The sequence below is a fragment of the Cinclus cinclus genome, chromosome 3 (genome assembly GCF_963662255.1).
Source record: "Cinclus cinclus chromosome 3, bCinCin1.1, whole genome shotgun sequence".
Classification (NCBI taxonomy): Eukaryota; Metazoa; Chordata; class Aves; order Passeriformes; family Cinclidae; genus Cinclus; species Cinclus cinclus.
This window is the reverse complement of record NC_085048.1, coordinates 104,746,298-104,764,358: the sequence shown is the minus strand read 5'-3', so window position 1 is coordinate 104,764,358 and position 18,061 is coordinate 104,746,298. Positions and strand designations below refer to the sequence as shown.

The window sequence follows — 18,061 nt, the reverse complement described above, 5'->3', positions numbered from 1 at the left end:
GATTAAAGCTTCCATCCCCCATTATCACAGAGTTCCAATTCTTGACAAGAGTTACAACAACAATTCTGTGTGATTTCATCACAAAAAGAATTTGTAATTTTGCTACAGCAAATGGGTCCATCCAGCATTAAAGCCTCTTTGTAGAGGCAGAAAGTTCCTGCTGCTCCTGATTTAAGATAGAATGTTCCTTGGACAGAATATTCCTGCTGATCCTGGTTTAGGACAGAATATTCCTGTTTATAATGGTTTGGATAGAATGTTCCAAGGGTAGAATTCCTGTTTATCATGGTGTGCCCTTACCCTGCAATTGCTTTACCCGAAGTACCAACTTAAAGGCGGAAAACGCTTTCTTTAATAACTTGGGTGTGCAAAAAACGTGGGCTCTCCGGTGAGTACTGGAGCCTCGAACTAAAACCCCACGAAAAGTTACCTGGGAACCCGCACGGGCAGCAGCGGCCGCGAGCGTGGTGCAGCCCGGCCGTGCCCCGCCCGTGTCCGGCAGCGGCGGGGGGAGCTCGGGCCGGGTGGTTAACGCGTCCCGCTCCCGTCCCGGGGCCGCCTCCGCGGGGGCGGAGCGGGATCCGCCTCTCCCTAGCCGGGATGGAGGACGCGCACCGGGCCGCCCGCCTGGCCGCCTCCTGCCTCCGCACGCCGCTCGACCCGCGCACACGGGCACCAGCCGCGCTCTACGAGCGGGGACCGCCGCCCGCCGCGCAGGTACCGCGGGCGCGGCCGGGAGGGAGCCCGGGCACAGCTTCCCCCGCTGAAACTGCTCTGCAGAGGGGGTCTCTGCCTCTCCTGGCACCGCACGGGGGCTCCCTGGGGCACAAGGGATGCGCACACACAGACGGGGACACCTGGCAGATGGCCCCGCTGCGGCGCCGATCCTTTAATGAGCTTGTGAGCACCGCGGCGTCGGGACTGCAGATGTAAGAGCTGCCCCCAGCCCGGGGAGAGGCTGGGGTCGTTCCAAGGATCGAGAAAAAAAAAACAAAAACAGCGTTTACACACGTTTATCCACCAGATATATACGTATATATAATATATCTGTCTGGTGGCAGCAGCAGATTTAGGGAAGTGGAGGATGCTGGCGCTGGTGGGCCCTTTAAATTCGCTGCTTCCATCCCCTAATTCCCACTGCATGAGGTCACTGCTGGGGTGAAAACCTAAGAGATTTTTGTAATGAAAACCTTACAAAACATAAACAAGGGTTTGGTTTTTTGTTTTTTGTTGGTATGTCAAAGCTTATTAAAATATCCCTGTGTGGAAAAGTAGTACTCTAATTTTTTTTTTTCATAAAGAAACTAGCCCATGACTTTTAAAAACATGCTGCTTAGAACAAAATTAAGCTTTTGTGATGCTGACTAACCTGGCTTTAATAACTTCTCTGATTTGTGTAAGCTTTAAAAATACTTAAAGCTGCAAACTGCCAAACGGTATTGGAAATATAAGCTGTGCAGAATCCCTGTCATTTCACACGAACTTACGGAAATGGAATAAACATTTATGCACCACGTCTCTAATGACTTGTTTTTAGAGTGGTTATGGAACCAGGAGGTTCTCTTTGCTTGTAAATAAAGGCATTTTTAGAGCTGCATAGTAATCAAAGAAAAATTACACTTTACAAAATAGTTTGCTTTTTTTTTTCCTTTTGCTATGTCTTTTTGATCATATCTCCTGTTATAAATATATTGATTACAGGGCAGACTTGGGAATTTTTACAGGCTTTAAATAGGACCCTTAGGATATAAATTAATATGGAGTAAGATTATTCCATGTACTACTGCATTAACATTTATATACAGGTATCTCTATTTTGTGTTACTTTACCATTCATTAGACTTAATTAGAATAAAGCTATATTAAGAACCTTGTTCCCCGTCCTTCTAACAGGAAAAAAAAATCACAAACATCTCTTCTAGGATGGCTTTGACTTGGATTCAAATACCAACAGAGAGCAGACCTCCCCTCCAAAGACAGACTGTGACAATTGGATAGACTTTTCCAAAATGTACAATTCAAATCAAGAGTATTACTTTAAGCTGGAAGAGTTGAAGAATGCCCACATGGAGACCATGGCAAAACTGGAAAGTATGTATCGGAACAAACCCTATTTAAAAGGAGTACAAGCCCTGGATAAGAGAAATCACACCTCTCCAAACTGTTGTAGGTAAGTTTGGGGGTGCTTTTTAGCTGAAGATTCCTAAATGCTTTGCAAGCAGCTGTAAAACAGCAGGGTGTTTCTGGACTGGAAAGTATTCCACTCCCCATCTCTCATACTCAGATAACCAGAGAAAAGTCAGTTTTGATAATGGAAACTCTCACTACCTTGCTAATGGTCTCTGAGGTTTAGAGGTGGGTGTGCAGCAGGGATTGGGCAGCACATTTAGCAAAGCATAGGGCCTTTCCCAAGTCAGGAAGTTGTGATTTGGTGATCAGCACTAAAACCAGGATCTGCTTTGAGTTCTCTGTATGCTGCTCTTTTCCCTCCTCTCCCCCCTCAGCCACTCATTTTTGTTTCTAGCGATGATTCCTTAGAGTGGAAGTCACTGGCTTTGCACCACTCTTGGACTAGCGCAAACCAAGTTATTTTTTTCACCCTTTATTTTCAAGGCCAACTTGGGACAAGACCTCATATCAGCCTCTTAACCTGCAGAAATCCTTTTCAGACTCAGACTTAAGTGATCCCTTGGACTCGAGTGTGTCTGACATGTCTGAGGTAGAATTAGTGTTTGAAGAAAACAGCAGTGAAACTGCATCATCCTCGTTTGCTAGGCAGCAGATTGAAAAAATGTGGGATGGGTTCTCTCTGGAAGACTATATATCCCGTGCCAGGCACAGCTTGCCCAGCTCACCACCCTGCAGGAAGGTGCCCAAGAAACAGAAAGCATGGTCTCCCAGAATCACCGTGCCCAAGCCCTTCCAGATGACCATCAGGGAAGCCCAGAAGAAAGAGCAGAACGTCAAATCCAAGTCACAGATGGAACTGGAAAATCACTTACTGAAGAAGCAGCTAGAGGAGGAAGCAGAGTGTCAGAAAAAATTCCGAGCCAATCCCGTGCCTGCCGCCGTCCTCCTACCACTCTACCATGACATTGTGCAGCAGAATGAGAAGCGCAGGAGGTCTGTGAAGGAGACGAGCAAACTCAAGCTCCTGGCTTCCCAAAAGCCATTTAAATTCATTGAGCGAGAGAGGCAAAAGAGAGAAACCAGGAAAATGCAGTTAAAAGATGTTTTGCCACCTGAAAATAAAACAAAAGTGTTCAGAGCAAGACCAGTCCCAAAATTTGTTTATAGTCCAGATTACAATGACAAGCTGAAGGAGAAGGAGCTCTACAGGGAAATCAGGATCAGGATGAGAGCAGAGGAGCTCCTACGAAATTCAAGTGTACCCAACAGCAGACTGGCCTTAAAGGAGGCCAACGAAAAGAAGAAACACAAGAGCACTGAACACAAACCCAAGATCAAGCCAATCATTCCTGATTTTGATCTCCTACATGAGAAATTCCAGAAACGCCTCCTACAACAAAAAAGAGTGAAACCCCTCACAGTCTGTGAGCCTTTCCACCTTTTTACTTCATACATTCCATCAAACAAGGACAAGATCTTGAAGGACATTCAAGAGGATGAAGAAACATTGAAGGAAACACGGTGGCCATTTGCCTCTCTGAGACGGAAACCTCAGATGGGGCAGGCAGGGTCAAACCCACATCTCTTGGGAAGAGGAAAATCCAAATATCCCAAAACCACAGAATCCACAAGACGACGGCTACAAGCTCTAAGGTGCTTAGAGATGCTCTACTTTATATATACTTGCAAAGTAGTGGTGGGTTTTTTTTTTTTGTTTTTGTATTAGTATAGATTTAGTATTTTATTTGGTGTTATTTTTGGTATTTACACATATGCAGTTAATTATTCCATGCAGTGAATATAGGATTTAATTTGTTAATATAAGGGCTTATAATATAAATCTTAAAACATTTAAATATGGAACTTCATTAGTATTTATTATTGTTAGAGGAACACTAGTGCATTTTTGTCAGCATATCCCTAAGAGGAAGACAAAGGTATGCTGTTTCCCAGGAAATCCTGAATCCCTTAAAATGGCACATACCTTGTGTCCTCTCATAGCAACCCTGTTTTCACCCTAGTTTTCTCTTTGGAATCATCTTTGCCAAAGCTTCCTTTGAAGTCTTGCTCTAGATTTAAAATTAATTCAGCCTTAGTTTATTTTCCCCACCAGGAATTCCCTTGAGGAAAAAAGAAAGCTGGAAGAACAACAAAAGAGGAACAGAACCAAGCAGAAACAAAGAACGAAAAAATTCCAGAAAATTGTGGTGGCTCGGGCTGAGGCCAATGACCCACATCAGAGCCTAGCTCAGATGTCTAAATCCAGATTAAAAACATTCAGGTATTTTGTTGCATACCCCTGAATCCTGAACACCTCATTCAAAAATGAGGAGAGGTTTGGGATTGCACTGTATGTTATACATACAATGTGTAAAAAAATAGCATAGTCTAAGTTTAGATACTTACAGGTGGTAAATTAAACATGGTGCGAGCAGCTGATTAAAAAGTGTATTTAGCATTTAGCATAGAAATTTAGCATTTCAACTGGGAAATTGTTGCCATCCTATATTGAACTCAGAGTATAGAAATATTTAGCATATAGAAATATATATCTATATATATATATATATATTCCACAATAGATTAGTATAGATTCAGTAACAGGAGTGTCCTGGGTTTTCTCCATTGATGTATCAACTAAAGAAAAAACGGTAATAAAAAACAAAAGGGAACAGTGTGGATACAGAATATCCTTGCAGAGCTGGATACCACCCTCGTGTTGGTGCAACTTTAGTGCAGCAATGAACATTTCACAATTCACTTCTTTGTCCCAGCAGGCCCCCACTGAAGAGGGAAATTAAAGCAGGAATATTTTAACTTCACAGTGTAACAGCAGTGACTGAGGAAGCTGCTGGTGTTGAGGAGGAATGGGATCCAAGGTTCCCTGGAGTAGAGATGCAATGCAAAGGCTGTTTGTGTCTGACTGAGCACTCAGGGAAGAACAGAGGGCCTTCTTGGAGTGCTGTAAGCTGCCACACCAGATGGCTCCAGATCTGACACAGCTCTAACCCCATGACTGCTGCCTGGCCTCATATTTGGGGCTAATTTAACCCTTTCTGCTTTTCTAATCCTAAATAACCTTGATCCTGTTGGAACAAGCCTGCAGTGAGGTTTGTGATCTGGTCTGGCACAGTAGTACTGCTGCAGTGTTGCCAATTTAAGATGCTGTTATGTGGGGATGGTGAGAGGCACTGACTACTCTGCCCCTATTGCTTCATGCCTGGGCAACTTTTTTGGACAGCAAGCACAAATCCTAATTTCCAGTAACCTGGCATACCATTATTAATAGGAACTTTATAATCCATGTGTCCTCGAGCACGTGATCTGCTGACTCTGGGACAGAAGCAGAAAACTGGAATCAGAGTAGGTGGAGAACTAAGACAGACAGTAGGTGATTGTAGATGTGATTTGAGTTCATTCAACAGCAAATTTCACTTGACAGATTTTAACCATACTTCAGTAGCTCGTCTGTGTGTAAAATGCTGCTGTTGCAAAGCAAGATCAGCTCTCTGGTGCTGCTGCAGAGGCTGGTACAGTGTTTAACCTGAAAATGCTCATTTCAGCACAGCTGGGCAGACACAGTCTGTCAGTGGTAGTGCTCTTTCAGAGCAAGGAGCAATGTGGAAGTTCACTTCCCAACATGGTGAGGAGTTCAGAGATGGTCAAGGGAGAGAGGCTGGAGGAAGGAGAGGTGTAAAATGCCCCCTGTTGATCTGATCCTTGCCCTGAAGTGTCCTGACCTGCAATGCCAGATCTGCCTGTCCTACACTGAGGAAGGGTTATACAACCCATTCCACCCGGATTATCCAATGCTCCCTGTGATCCCAGAGATCATTCTAGTTATGAATCTACAGTTTCATTATCTGCTGCTTACTGGGCCCTTGACAAACCAACTCAGGAAAAAAGTGTTCCATGATCCAGAACGTGGCCACCTCTCTCAGGTGATCAACTGCTAAAGTAGCAAGATTCTCATCGCTAGAAGTACTGATTTTTATTTAATGCTTTTAATTTCTATGGTGTATTTAGTTTAATTTTGCTTAGAACAACTGGAATCTGTATGAAATCAGCATGTAAAAAACCCCAAGAAGCCAAACTCAGCCTCTATTTAATTCCAGTAGCCAGGAACTGCCTCTACTAGGCCAAAGTGACTCCTTCAGAGACAAATTGTTCAGTACCTTTTATGTATCTTGAAGTATGACAACATTTAATTTGTTATGCGCAATTTAACTGCTGTAGAAAATTAATCCTTGTGCTATAAATTAATAATGATTTCTCTTGTACTCTGCTCCCTTTAGGAACAACGAGAGGCAGAGAAGGCAGGAATATTTGCAAGAACTGCAAGAAATGGAAAAAAGAGTAAAACAAATGCCATTGCTTTTTGAAAGAGTTGCTCAGGTTGCCTTATTTCTGAAATACTAATTAATCTTGACTGATACTGAATAAGACATTTGTAGCCTGACATCTTTAGAAGAAATACTTTTCAGGGCAGTATTTCTCCATTTCAATCTCTGTTTCCCCATGTCCATATAAATATCAGTAATTTTTGAGATATGCTTGCACAGAGAACAGAGAACTGTTGTAAATGTGTCTGGTTCAGTTACAACATGAGTAACTCTGACCACAAACAAACATTACTGGTACAGAAAAGTAAAATCTGGTATTAAATTTTCAAACTCTTACCTGCAGTGAATAATCATTTCCACTTGCCAGCTGCAATGAATGAATCAGAGGATTAATATAAATAAAAGTACCAAAAGCCAGGCACTTAATGCATTAGATAACATTTAACCATTGTGGTTTTTTTCTACAGAAAAATGCCAGAATAGCTGCAGAAAAGTATTATTCAAACAGACTGAGAGCACTGGGGATCTGCCCAGAGTTTGTTTCAAAGAAAGGAGGAGCAGCCAAATCACTGCAGTTTTCCAGTGCTGGAGATTTTACCTCTGTTGCTGTCAGAGAAAGGTACAGATGACTGAAGGCTTTTTGTTTTTACCCACTACATATCTAATAAGTAGAATTTTTTTCATGTGTAGATTTAAGGGTTTTCTAATGATTTTCAGTATTTCTCAGGGAACTATTTGACTATGTGGTATGTTAGCATTAGTATGTATTTTTGATTGCTTTTCCTGAATTAAATAGTATTTCATAAAACAGAGGAGAGCTGCTTAACCAAGCTGGTTATGTTGTATAATGCACTTCAAAGAAAAATTAAGAAAAACATTTCCAGTTCATTCCTTTCATCAAAACTTCTGGCAGATTGCTGTAAGTCACTACATTTTAAATTTTTTAAATAAACCTTATTAAAAATAAGTTTATAGTATCTATTGGGTGTTACGGTTTAAAAGGAAGCAGAATTTTAAACAAAACCAGAATATAGAGGCAATAGTGTTGAGTTACTTTCTAGCATGAAAAGAGTCTCTTGTGTCCCCCCCTTCCCTTTTCCTTCCCCAATTCCATCCCAGCCAAGACTACCAGTCTTTGCCCTGGATTACATAAAGGTGGTTTAGCACCTCCTGTAAAACATCTTCCCAAAAAATAAAACCCCACATCCAATTTGTCTTTTCAGAATCATCAAGGTTAAAGCGAAAAAAGGGGAATCCTTTGAGGAAGCAACTGGTGACAATCCCCAGTGTGAGCAGTCCTGGGAGGAAGAGGAGGAAGAGAAGGGACAAGGTGTCAGAACCTCCACCCCACATGAGCAGTGCAGTGACCTGGAGGATGGGGATGAGGCCAGAGCCAGCCCTGATGTCCTTGGGCCTGAATCCAGCCATGACAGTGATGAGGAGGAGGGGGAGGAGGAAGAGGAAGCAAAGTCAAGCCCATCACTTGGTCATTCTGAGGAGGAGGAAGAAGAAGCCAAGGCAGACCTGTCACTTGGTCATTCCCAGGAGGAAGAAGAGGAGGAAGAGAAAGTAAAGGCAGATCCATCGCTTGGCTATTCCCAAGAGGAGGAGGAGGAAGAGTCCAGGCCCAGCTCTGGGTCTGACAGGTGCCAGGAGCACAAAGAGGAAGCTCAGTCAGACCCTGAAGATGAAAGTGCCTCCCAGTATAAGGATGAGGAATATGACAGTGATGATTCCCAGGAGAAGCCCAGTGATGATGGAGAGGACTGACAGGAAGGGCTGGCACTGAGGAACCTCTTCCACTGCTGGCTGTGGAACAGACACCAGACAAAAACTTGGTGCTTTGCTACAAATCCAAAATTCTGTGAATTTTTACCTCTTGATTTAAGGGACCTGCTAGTGCAGTAATTCTGTTTGTTTTCCAGTAAGGAACTCAAGTTCATAGTTTTCACCAAGAAAATAACTACCTTTTGTATTACTCTTCTTCACTGCACTATTTCTGTGATATTAGTGCACCTCTGTTCTTCAAGTGAGCTGCAACCTCATTCTTTAATAATAAATTACACAGCGTGCTGTGTAACTAGTGAGGGCTCATATCCAGCTCTTCCCATGGGCTGGCAAAGCCAGGGGAGATTTTGGAGCAGGAATTGCCATTTTATCCCTGGAAAAGGGGAATCTTTTTACCTCAGGTAACTCTAGTTATATGAAACTATGCAAGGAAGTGCTTTAATACCTCTTCTTACACCCTGGCTACTCAGGACTTCAGCTACTCCACAAAAACTCTCAAAAAATATTTGGAATTTGTTTTTTATCTTGTATCAGTAGTACCTTCTCCTACTATTACTGACTTTCTTGCTGAAAAATCTGTTACTATTTTCTCCTCCTTGTTTTGTTACACAGTTTCTCCATGTTTAAAAGGTTTTAAAGCATTTTTATTTATTTTTGAAGTGTGAACATAACTAATGTGCATTTGAAACATTTTCTAAACTTGAATTAAAATATCTGTGAAAATATTAATCCTTGCTTCACAAGGAAGCTTTCAGTGTTCTGTAATTCTGAAGAGTTGTACAATTACCAATCATGTATAACTGGTACTTGTCTCTAGGAAATCAAATCCTTTTCTGAAAGAAGGCAGAGGACCTCTAAATTATGGGTTTTTTTCCTTAGATTATTTGAAGTGATTTCAAAGGAAAAGAAAGTCAAATCTCTTTCTAAGATTTGACAGCACTCAACTAAGTGTTTTAAAAGAACAAGTATGTAGTTGTTGAACTACTAAGACCGGGATTAAAAATACCACTAAAATTCCTCTGAATATAGAGAAAGTAGCAAAACCAAGGCTTTTTAAGGTTTTATAAGGAGTTGGGAACCTGTGTATAATTTAGATTAAATTTGTCACTGAATTTTAAAATATTTTAAATATAAACCTTAATAATAACAGAATTAATGAACATGATAAATATGATATAATCAGGAAGAATTAGGATAGCTTTTGGAGGTTATGCCTCAGCTTTTTTAGCATTCCTGGAAAAGAAAAACAGAACTGTGTGGGCTAAGGAGATTCAATTGATTATGGTTTCCCAAGATTTCCAGGAAACATTTCTAGGACATAAATTGTTAGTAGATATCTTAAAGAAACCAAGCTTTTTGTAGGAAAAGAAAGATCCTGATGAATGGGAGATCAAACCGTGAGGTATTAAAGGAACCACTTATGGAAATCACTTGGAGCAGCAGAGCTTTTCAGATGGGGAGGATAATGAGATTTAAGTCAAAAAAGCTGTTCAGAATTGCATTACGAACATATAGGGATAAACATTCCAATAAGGAAAGACATAACCAGAGATGAGAGAATAGAAATTGAGACAGGTCAGGGTGAATTAAACCTTGTGAAGCAAAGTACAGCAGTAAAAAATATTTTGAACAAAGAAGAGCCACGTACACCTGTCAGGAGACGAAAAATACTCTGGCCTAAAAACCAAGTCATGGTTTGACCTCCTTTTTTCCTTTTTTTTTTTTTTTTTTTTGCAAGGAGGATGATTTAAATGTAGACAATCCAGAAGAACTAATAGAGATGAGATCACTGGAAAAAAAAACAAAACTATCTTTAAAGAAAAAAACCCAATAACTTTAAGATTAAAATCTAAATCCAAAGGTGATGTAATAGAAGCATTTTAAGGCACAAAGCTCATTAGAGGAGAAATGCTGATGAGAAATGCTGAGAGAAGCCACCTAGCAGGATGGAAAGGAATAGGAAAGTTTCTCACAGATTACTGAATATTCTGTCTTTAATATTTTAATTAATGGCCACAGCACAAAAGTAGGAACGTGTTCAAAAATTTGCAAAGAAAATGAGAAAGGTGTATCTGAAAAAAGGATTAAAAACACCACATGGGAAGAAGAGGGTAACTTGGCATGTGAAATGCAGTATGAAATAATTTTGAAGTGCAAGAATAGTGTTTCTATAAAATAATTATATTTATATTCTGAAATAAGAAGCCAGAAGTTTGGGATATTGTGCTTTTTGAAGCATCTTTTGTATTTACAATATTGCTTCCTCTAGAAACCATCCCTTCCTGTACATAGTTATCACAACACCAAGCAGATTATCTTTCCTTTTCCTCTGAGGAAAAAATTATTACATCATTACCTTTTACAACTGCTCCAGATGAAGAGAATAACAAAATAATTCAAATTCTTGTAGAAAATGTTTAAAGTCATCCCTATTTTGGAATTAATTACGGTCTCATGTAGAATCCTCAAGGCTTCTCTAATGGCAGCAAGCAAAATACTTGCCTGAGCTTGGCAGATAATAGGCACTCTAAAGATCAAGATATATTATTAAAAATTATTTCTAACAGTGTGTCTGTCCCATTGCCCACAAATTGAAGTCAAACATGAGTTTTGTATACAGAATACATTTGTCCAGGAATACTGTCCAGTCCATTATTACAAGATATGGCAGCTGCTGGCTTACAAACATTAAAATAATGAAATCAGATAAATTAGATAAAATAAGGTAAAATTAAAAATAGTTTGGTATCTGTGCTCCTCACCCTTCAGTGGAATTTCAGTTTTACCTCTCTTTTGGTAATTACTTGGCTGTAGGGAAAAAAAAAACAAACACAAAAACCCTTGCATACTCCAGCAAAACTCAAAATTGCTTCTTTCTTCAATAGGAATTCCAGGTATTCGAGGAATGAACTAAGACTTACAAATAATATCAGAAAAATTCCTGTCTACTAAAATCACAGCAGTCAGATGGAGCAGAGAAATCAGAGGTCCCAGGGACAAGGCAAACTACCCAGATATGAAGAAAGTCGTAGGGGGGAAGGTCAGGAGGTGACAGGGACAGCAGGACTTCCCCCCCATCAGTTGTGGCCAGTTATGATCCCTGTCCCATGGAACTACATCCCAGGATTAGCCAGTGGGACAATCCCCCACACACTTATACGGCTGTAACACAGAAGAGGCAGATGTTAACAGGCAAGAAATATTCTTATTTTCTGATAATTAACACCGTGAGATCATGTTTAATTTCACGAGGACAAACATCATCAAAGGCAGTTGTCAACAGGACTGAAAACAAAAATATTTGCACCTACACAGCTCCAAACTTGCTACTAATAGTCAGGCCTTACTGCCATAAGGAGATTACACTACAGTTAGGCAGGTTACAATAAGAAGGTTAGTAAGATTAGGCAGGTTGCTGATTAACTGTAGCAACCTCTCTACCAACATCCAGGAAATTCTGGTTGCCAGGATAATGAATCATTACAAACCACATTATTCAGATTATTTCAGACACAGCTTTCCACGCTTGTAGGTGTACCTGGTTCTCAGGTTAACTTGCTGTGCTTTTTTCATGTGTGTTCCAGGCCATCCCACGTTTTCTAAGATGAATAAAAGGCACAAAAATAATGCTTGTAATAAATAGTAAAAGCAAAACATAAAAAATCAGCTTTTTGTGTGTGTCATTCTGATTAAACTGTGCTCTGGGCACCTCTATCCCCAAGGTACTGGAATTGCCATGGGCACCATCCCAGCTACTCAAGCAACGAGCTCTCAGATCTGACACTGAAGGGCCACACAAACAGCTGAGTGTGAGGCAACAGCACTTGAAAAGGACCAGTTTGGGGTTTTGATCTCTGAGTTTTCTAACCAAAAATGCGACTGCAAATATTGCACAGCAGAGTTCCAGCCCGAAGTGCTGTGGCTCATCAGACTGACACACAGGGGCTGCTCATGGTGCCACTGCCAAACATCCACTCCTAACAAACACCTATCAATGGGACCATAAAATTCGTGACACTGCAAAACTGTGAGACTTCCCAGGGCAGTGAGAGTTCCCTATATCCCTTGCTTGTGAACCAGACTCCCAGTTTATTCCTGGGTGAAACCTTCCTTCTCCTGGCACTCTGTTAATGCTGATTTAATTCAGGCCTAGCAAGCTGAGGCCGAGTTTAACTCTGCTAGTGGAGCTGGCTGGGTACCTGTTTGCCTGCTCCAGCTTGTTCCTGACCCTGAGAACTGGCACACAGCCCCTCCTGTTCCCACAGCTCCCTTTCCTCCCTTTCCCACTGAAAGGCAGCTCAGTGTTGCCCAGAAAAAGCTCTCAGTTCCCAACCAGCCACACAGCTCCTGGGTAATATTCAACATTGTGTAGAGGGTAACTAAGAAAAAGCTGTTCAGTTTTATGCAACAGTCATTTCTCTCCCAGACACCTCACAGGCAGCACCACACCCAACTCAGCTCTCTGCCTCCCACCCTAATGCAGAGCCAGCAATTCCAAAACGTGGAAAATTCCAAAATCCCATTTGAGGGCACACAGCAGAACTCTGTGCTGGTTACCTGTGACTGCACTTGATTTAACGCTAAATGACAATAAAACTCACCCTGGAAGATTATTCTATAGAACAGAACTCTTATTTTAGAGTCAGAGTTGCCACATCCCAAAAGAACTTCCATTCCCTGCTACTGCTGGCAGCCAAAGGGGCAGGGAAACCAAGTGTGGAACATCCAAGTACACAAGGACCTTCCAGCAGTCGCCCTACTTTCCACCCCGTTCTCACAAGCCTTGTGTCTTGACAAAGAAAACACTACCAAATCTGTAAAAAGCTTTGAATTCCTCAGGCAAAAGTAATTCTGGAAAGGCCAAATATTAGGATAAAAGAGCCAAGTCTGTAGATGAGGTACCTTGCCTGAAGGTTTCTCAGATCAGAGCACAAAATTATCCAAAGCAGCTGCACATCCCAATTTGTCTACTTAGACAAATCATCTTGCAATAACCAGGTACTTTCCATGATGGGGTTAGATTATAGGATTCTTCTATAAACACCAGTTTTATCAAAACCTCAGTAAAACACATTATCTAAACTATGGCACAGAGATGCTGAAAATCTGCTTCCCTTTTATTTGTGAGTTTTTCTCCATCCTAACTCACTGCCACAAGCCCCTTTCATACATCACCCACTCAACACAAGCCTCCAGCTCTGCTGTTTTCTTCAGGCAGCATCCTTCAAAATAATGGAAAATATCACAGACTGATAAATTATTTGCAAATTGTGCATAGATGGCTGTGGATACATAGATGAGAACAAAGGGCTGAGGCAGAAGGACATACTTGATAAAGTAACTGTGAATTTTTTAATCCTTTACCAATGTCTGGTTTTGAAGAACTGTTTGAAATTAATTAAAAGTTTGTGTCAGGTGACAGGGGGCAGTGCCTCTCCTCTCTCCTAGTTACTTACTGTTGAACATGGTCCAAGGTTTGTAAAGTCCAGTTCAAAAAGTACTTCTGAGCATCCAGTAACTGTACTGAGCTTGCTGAAATAGTAGAAATAACCTCAGGAAAACACTCCAGACCACAACAGAAGCTCTTTCCAGCCATTTTAGTGAGGATTAGTGGAAGCAGAAGGGGAGGGAAGATCAGATGACTGCTAATAAAGATAGGGAAGCAAAGAATGAGAGGAGCTGTTCATTTGTCTTAGTGAGGACACACAAGCACAGCCCAAGTGTGTGTTTCTTATTTTCTGTTTAATGTACATAAATCAGTTCTCAAATGCACAGAGGGGTCTGACAATCATTTCCCCCAGACTTCTGCTTTAAGCCTACCACACATTTTTTACAGTTATTTTGGAACTATGACAGTCTTTTAGGGTTTTTATTTGTTTGGGTTATGGCATTTTGGAGGGAGTGAGTGGGGGATTGTGTAAGGATTTGAGGTTTTTTTTAGAACTTCCTGCAGCATAATCTCTTTGGACTCTGCATCCCAGACAATTTGCTGCAGAACAACTACTTATATCCCAGATACACAAAGAACAATAATAACAAGAAGTATTGTACTCTCTACTATAAACACTGCTAGAACAAAATAGTAAGATTAAGGGGAAAATAGTTAAAAATAGAACTCTTTTCTTTCTGAAGGAAATAACAAGATTTTCACCCCAGCCTCTCTTGTCATTGTTACAACAATGGTTCATTTTAGGCCATATCTGACTGCACTTGGAATCAGGAAACCCTGGCGCAAATGTTCTACAGCAGCTTGTGCTTTGTTTGCAGTGAATGCCTGGACCAGCACTGAAGGTTTCAAGAGACTTGCTAGAGGTTAACAGAGATGTTCCAGGGGCAACGTTTTCCTAGAGCACAATTCCAACCATATCCCAGTGCTCCAGAGTACTGGAAAGCTCTGCAGTTCAGGAAAGTGAGGGTGACTTGCTGGAGCACCTCAGCTCTCTGGATAAACTTGTCCATTTTGCACTGGGGCAGATGTTCAGTGATCAACTGCTGGTCAGACCTGGATCCCAGCCTCATGAAAGAGGGATGTCTGGCAGCAAAGCATTTAACAGCACATTTCCAAGCACTTATTCCCAGGGAGATCCCTACCACTGACACCACAGGAATTACAGCTCAGTTCTCAGGATCTGTCATGTTAGAGTTTGGGTTTTGTTTTCTTTAATCTATCCATTCCCCTTAGCCCCAGAAGAGAATTGTGACCTGCAAACTGACATCCCTGGAGAACATGGAAGCATTGGGATCTTACCTACATCCCTAGAATTCATCTTCACTGCCACCACCAATATAGTGTTTCTCTTCACATCACAGCAAACACAAAATTCATATTGAGGCTGCTTGCTTCGCTCCTAACAAATATGACCTTTTAATATTCCTGTTATTTTTCCCAGTAAAAAACTAAAAAGCCATTTCAGGCTGTTTTCAATATCAACAGACAGTAAGGGAATGCCTCTACTCCTGCAACATTAATGGTTGCAGGCAAAATCTGCCCCCTCTTGCTATTCCATCTTTCCCAGTACAGGAAACAAACAACAAGTCACCTTTCTTTCTTATATTTCAAAAGTCAAAAGTATCTCAGAGGAAGCACAGGAATTGGAAAGAAAACTGCCCCACCCTGGCATCACACATTCACATTTCCTCTGATAAGCAGCTTCTCAGTTTCCAGAATCAAGATTTCTCCTTTTTTTTCCTTTTGAGCTTGGATTTTTAACTCTTTCATTTCAGAAGAACATCTGGCTGCATTTCATGTTGGTCCTCTAGGTTTGCACCTCCTCTCCATCCAGAATCCCTTCCAGACAGGCTCTTGAGTGCTCCAATTTAATTAATACTCAGTCCTGGGAAGGGGGAAAGACACCACCTGATAAATGTTCAGGTGGTGAAAAACAGCTTAAATGTTTTCTGCTCAGTATCAGAGTCTGGCCAATGATTTGGAAAAGTGAGGTGGGAGGTTTGGTCCTTGTCAGAGAAGTGGGTGCTACAATGGAAACAGGGAACAGGATATCACCCACATCTTCCTCAGGACTCATTTCAAACATTGAAAATAAATGTTATAGCTGGGCATGTCCCACAAGGAAGACACCAGAGTCCCCAGCAGCTGTAGAAATTTGCTATATTAAAGATGTACATTATCTTGTCAACATGCAAAACTCTTCCTTAGCCAGTCCATTATGGTTAATGAAATCCCATCTGTGTTTCCCCTGCCCGGGCTCTGCCCAAACACAGTGCTGATTCCATTCTGAAGCAGCAAGCTGTTGGCAGCCACAGCACTCACCATGTCCAAAGGCTGAGTGACTCCCCCCATTCTCCAGCTGTCTGGGATATAGAACAGATCCATCTTTCTCCAGGTCTGCAGCAAAGTTTCATGCTCAGGGGTCTCTGCGTCTCTTAGCTGAGGATGCTGGAGACTGTAGTTCTTCATTTCTTGTCTCTCTGTTAGGATTCCTTCCTAACTTCCCTCTTCACCAGAGCTGTAGGGGAATATTCTGGCCCAGAGAATATTCTTCTCTCCAGTCTTCCTGCTGGGATGATTTACAAGCATCTTCAAACCTCTGGAAACCTTTAAAATAAAAGAAAATCTGAACCATGTTTTAAAAACCCAAGGATGACTTCACACTCACTCCAATCACTCCCTTAAGGAATTCCAAAGGTTGGAATTCACCTGCACTGGAGTTTCTTCCAGCTCCTTAATCACATCAGCAGTTCTTGCAAATGCTTCCCAGGGAAGGGGAGCCTGGAGTTCATTCCAGTGTGGGGATCCCCACAAAGACATAAAGCTCATCAGCTTTTGAACAAATGAAATCTGTGGTCAGAGACAAAAATAACATCAGGAAGCATCCAAGACTGACTGCTTTCATTCCCTTAATGTATTTGGGCGATGGGAGAAATTAGAATAGAGTGGTGTGCTGCTTAAGTGACCAGAAATGAGGGAACTTTGGGGATGATCAGTTGTTTTCACAACTGATGTTTCAAAGCACCAAGTACAAGTACAGCAATGGCTGTACATTGACAGCACTGTGAAAAAACACGAATTTCCTTCACATCCTCCACCAAAGAAGTGAAGTTACAGGTCAGAGTCACCAGGACAGCAGATGCATTAGCAGGAGAAGGAATTAATCCAGTCAGTAAAGGAATTGACACCTGTCTATAGTTAGAAAATGCCTCTTACAGAACAAGCTGCTCTTTTGCATCACTGATAAATGGAAGAGTATTATTGAGTTTCTAAACACACATCTACATGTATAATTAATATTTTCTCACTGCCAGACATCTAGAGTCTTTTAGGATTTTAAATGTTTCTTTCTTTTGCTGTTTACTTCTCAAGAATGGGTCTAATGCCTATGGGGGAAAGAGGAGACATGGAAAAGAGTTAGGAATTTCCTCTATAATGAGCAGGGGGCTGGTATACAAAATTTAAGATGGTGGATACAGTGACTACTCAGAATCAGGAATTACTCAGAGCAGGAAAATGGGATTCAGGCTTCTCTTTCTGACCCACTCTGGGGTGGCAGGACAGCGACTTTGACTTTCTGCTTCTCCATCCCTAAAGCAGAAATAATATCCATCTACATTCCCAATATTCACTGAGGTTGCTGGGCAGACAGGCCTCGGACATGTGGAGTACTCTGGAAAAATGTTAACTGGATTTGTTTTGGATCAAGAATGCCAAGAGATGCATCCCAACCACTAGGGGGAAGCTGGTCCCAAGGACTAAAGGGCTATTCCAAAGTAAATCCCTTGAAACACGGAGAGACCAACCCTGAGCCTGCGGCATTGAGAGTTCCCCTCTCCAGACTGCCACCCCTAAAGGAGATTCAGGTAAAGCCCTGGAACAGGCACAGCACAGTGTTAAAAAATAAGACAGAGTGGGGATAAAATGCTTAAGCTTTATGCTGTTTACTTATTACTATCTTTTTGACAAGTTCAAAGCTGGCACCAACTGTGCAGAAAGACTCACTTGGTGTGATGGAGAAAATATTTTCTTATGGATGTAAAAGCTCACAAACATTCCAAGAAGGAACATCTAGCTTTCACTTCACCTATTTCTTGAACAAATATTTTATTAAGATGGGATTCACAGCACGAGACAAACACAGTGGTATTATTCCAAGCAGTCAGTTTTCTCAGCAGACCAAATAAATAATGAACTATGAGCCTTTTGTTACCACTGATGTCATCAAGAAAATGAAAATGTTGGCAATCTGCCATGTTTACTTCTCTGAGAGTATCTATTAAAAACCAAAAGATACCTAGCAGATATAATCCATATTATCAATACTGTATTCTCTTAACCCTTCACCTCG

At 41.4% G+C, this 18,061-nt stretch overlaps 1 protein-coding gene across 1 annotated transcript; it reads left to right on the top strand.

The window, feature by feature from the left end:
• Positions 1-600: 600 nt before the first annotated feature.
• FAM161A (FAM161 centrosomal protein A) lies at positions 601-8,243 on the top strand. The gene is made up of 7 exons (XM_062489430.1): positions 601-717; positions 1,923-2,170; positions 2,614-3,783; positions 4,244-4,411; positions 6,426-6,525; positions 6,941-7,092; positions 7,697-8,243. The coding sequence occupies exons 1-7, from the start codon at positions 601-603 to the stop codon at positions 8,241-8,243; spliced, it is 2,502 nt and encodes an 833-aa protein (XP_062345414.1).
• The last annotated feature ends 9,818 nt before the right edge of the window (positions 8,244-18,061 follow it).

What these genes read in the sequence shown, in the direction of transcription:
- FAM161A (XM_062489430.1), top strand. Translation starts at nt 601, where the DNA reads ATGGAGGACGCGCACCGGGCCGCCCGCCTGGCCGCCTCCTGCCTCCGC. An exon ending in GACCGCCGCCCGCCGCGCAG is followed by an intron (nt 718 to 1,922) that starts GTACCGCGGGCG and finishes CATCTCTTCTAG; the next exon opens with GATGGCTTTGACTTGGATTC. An exon ending in TCCAGATTAAAAACATTCAG is followed by an intron (nt 4,412 to 6,425) that starts GTATTTTGTTGC and finishes TGCTCCCTTTAG; the next exon opens with GAACAACGAGAGGCAGAGAA.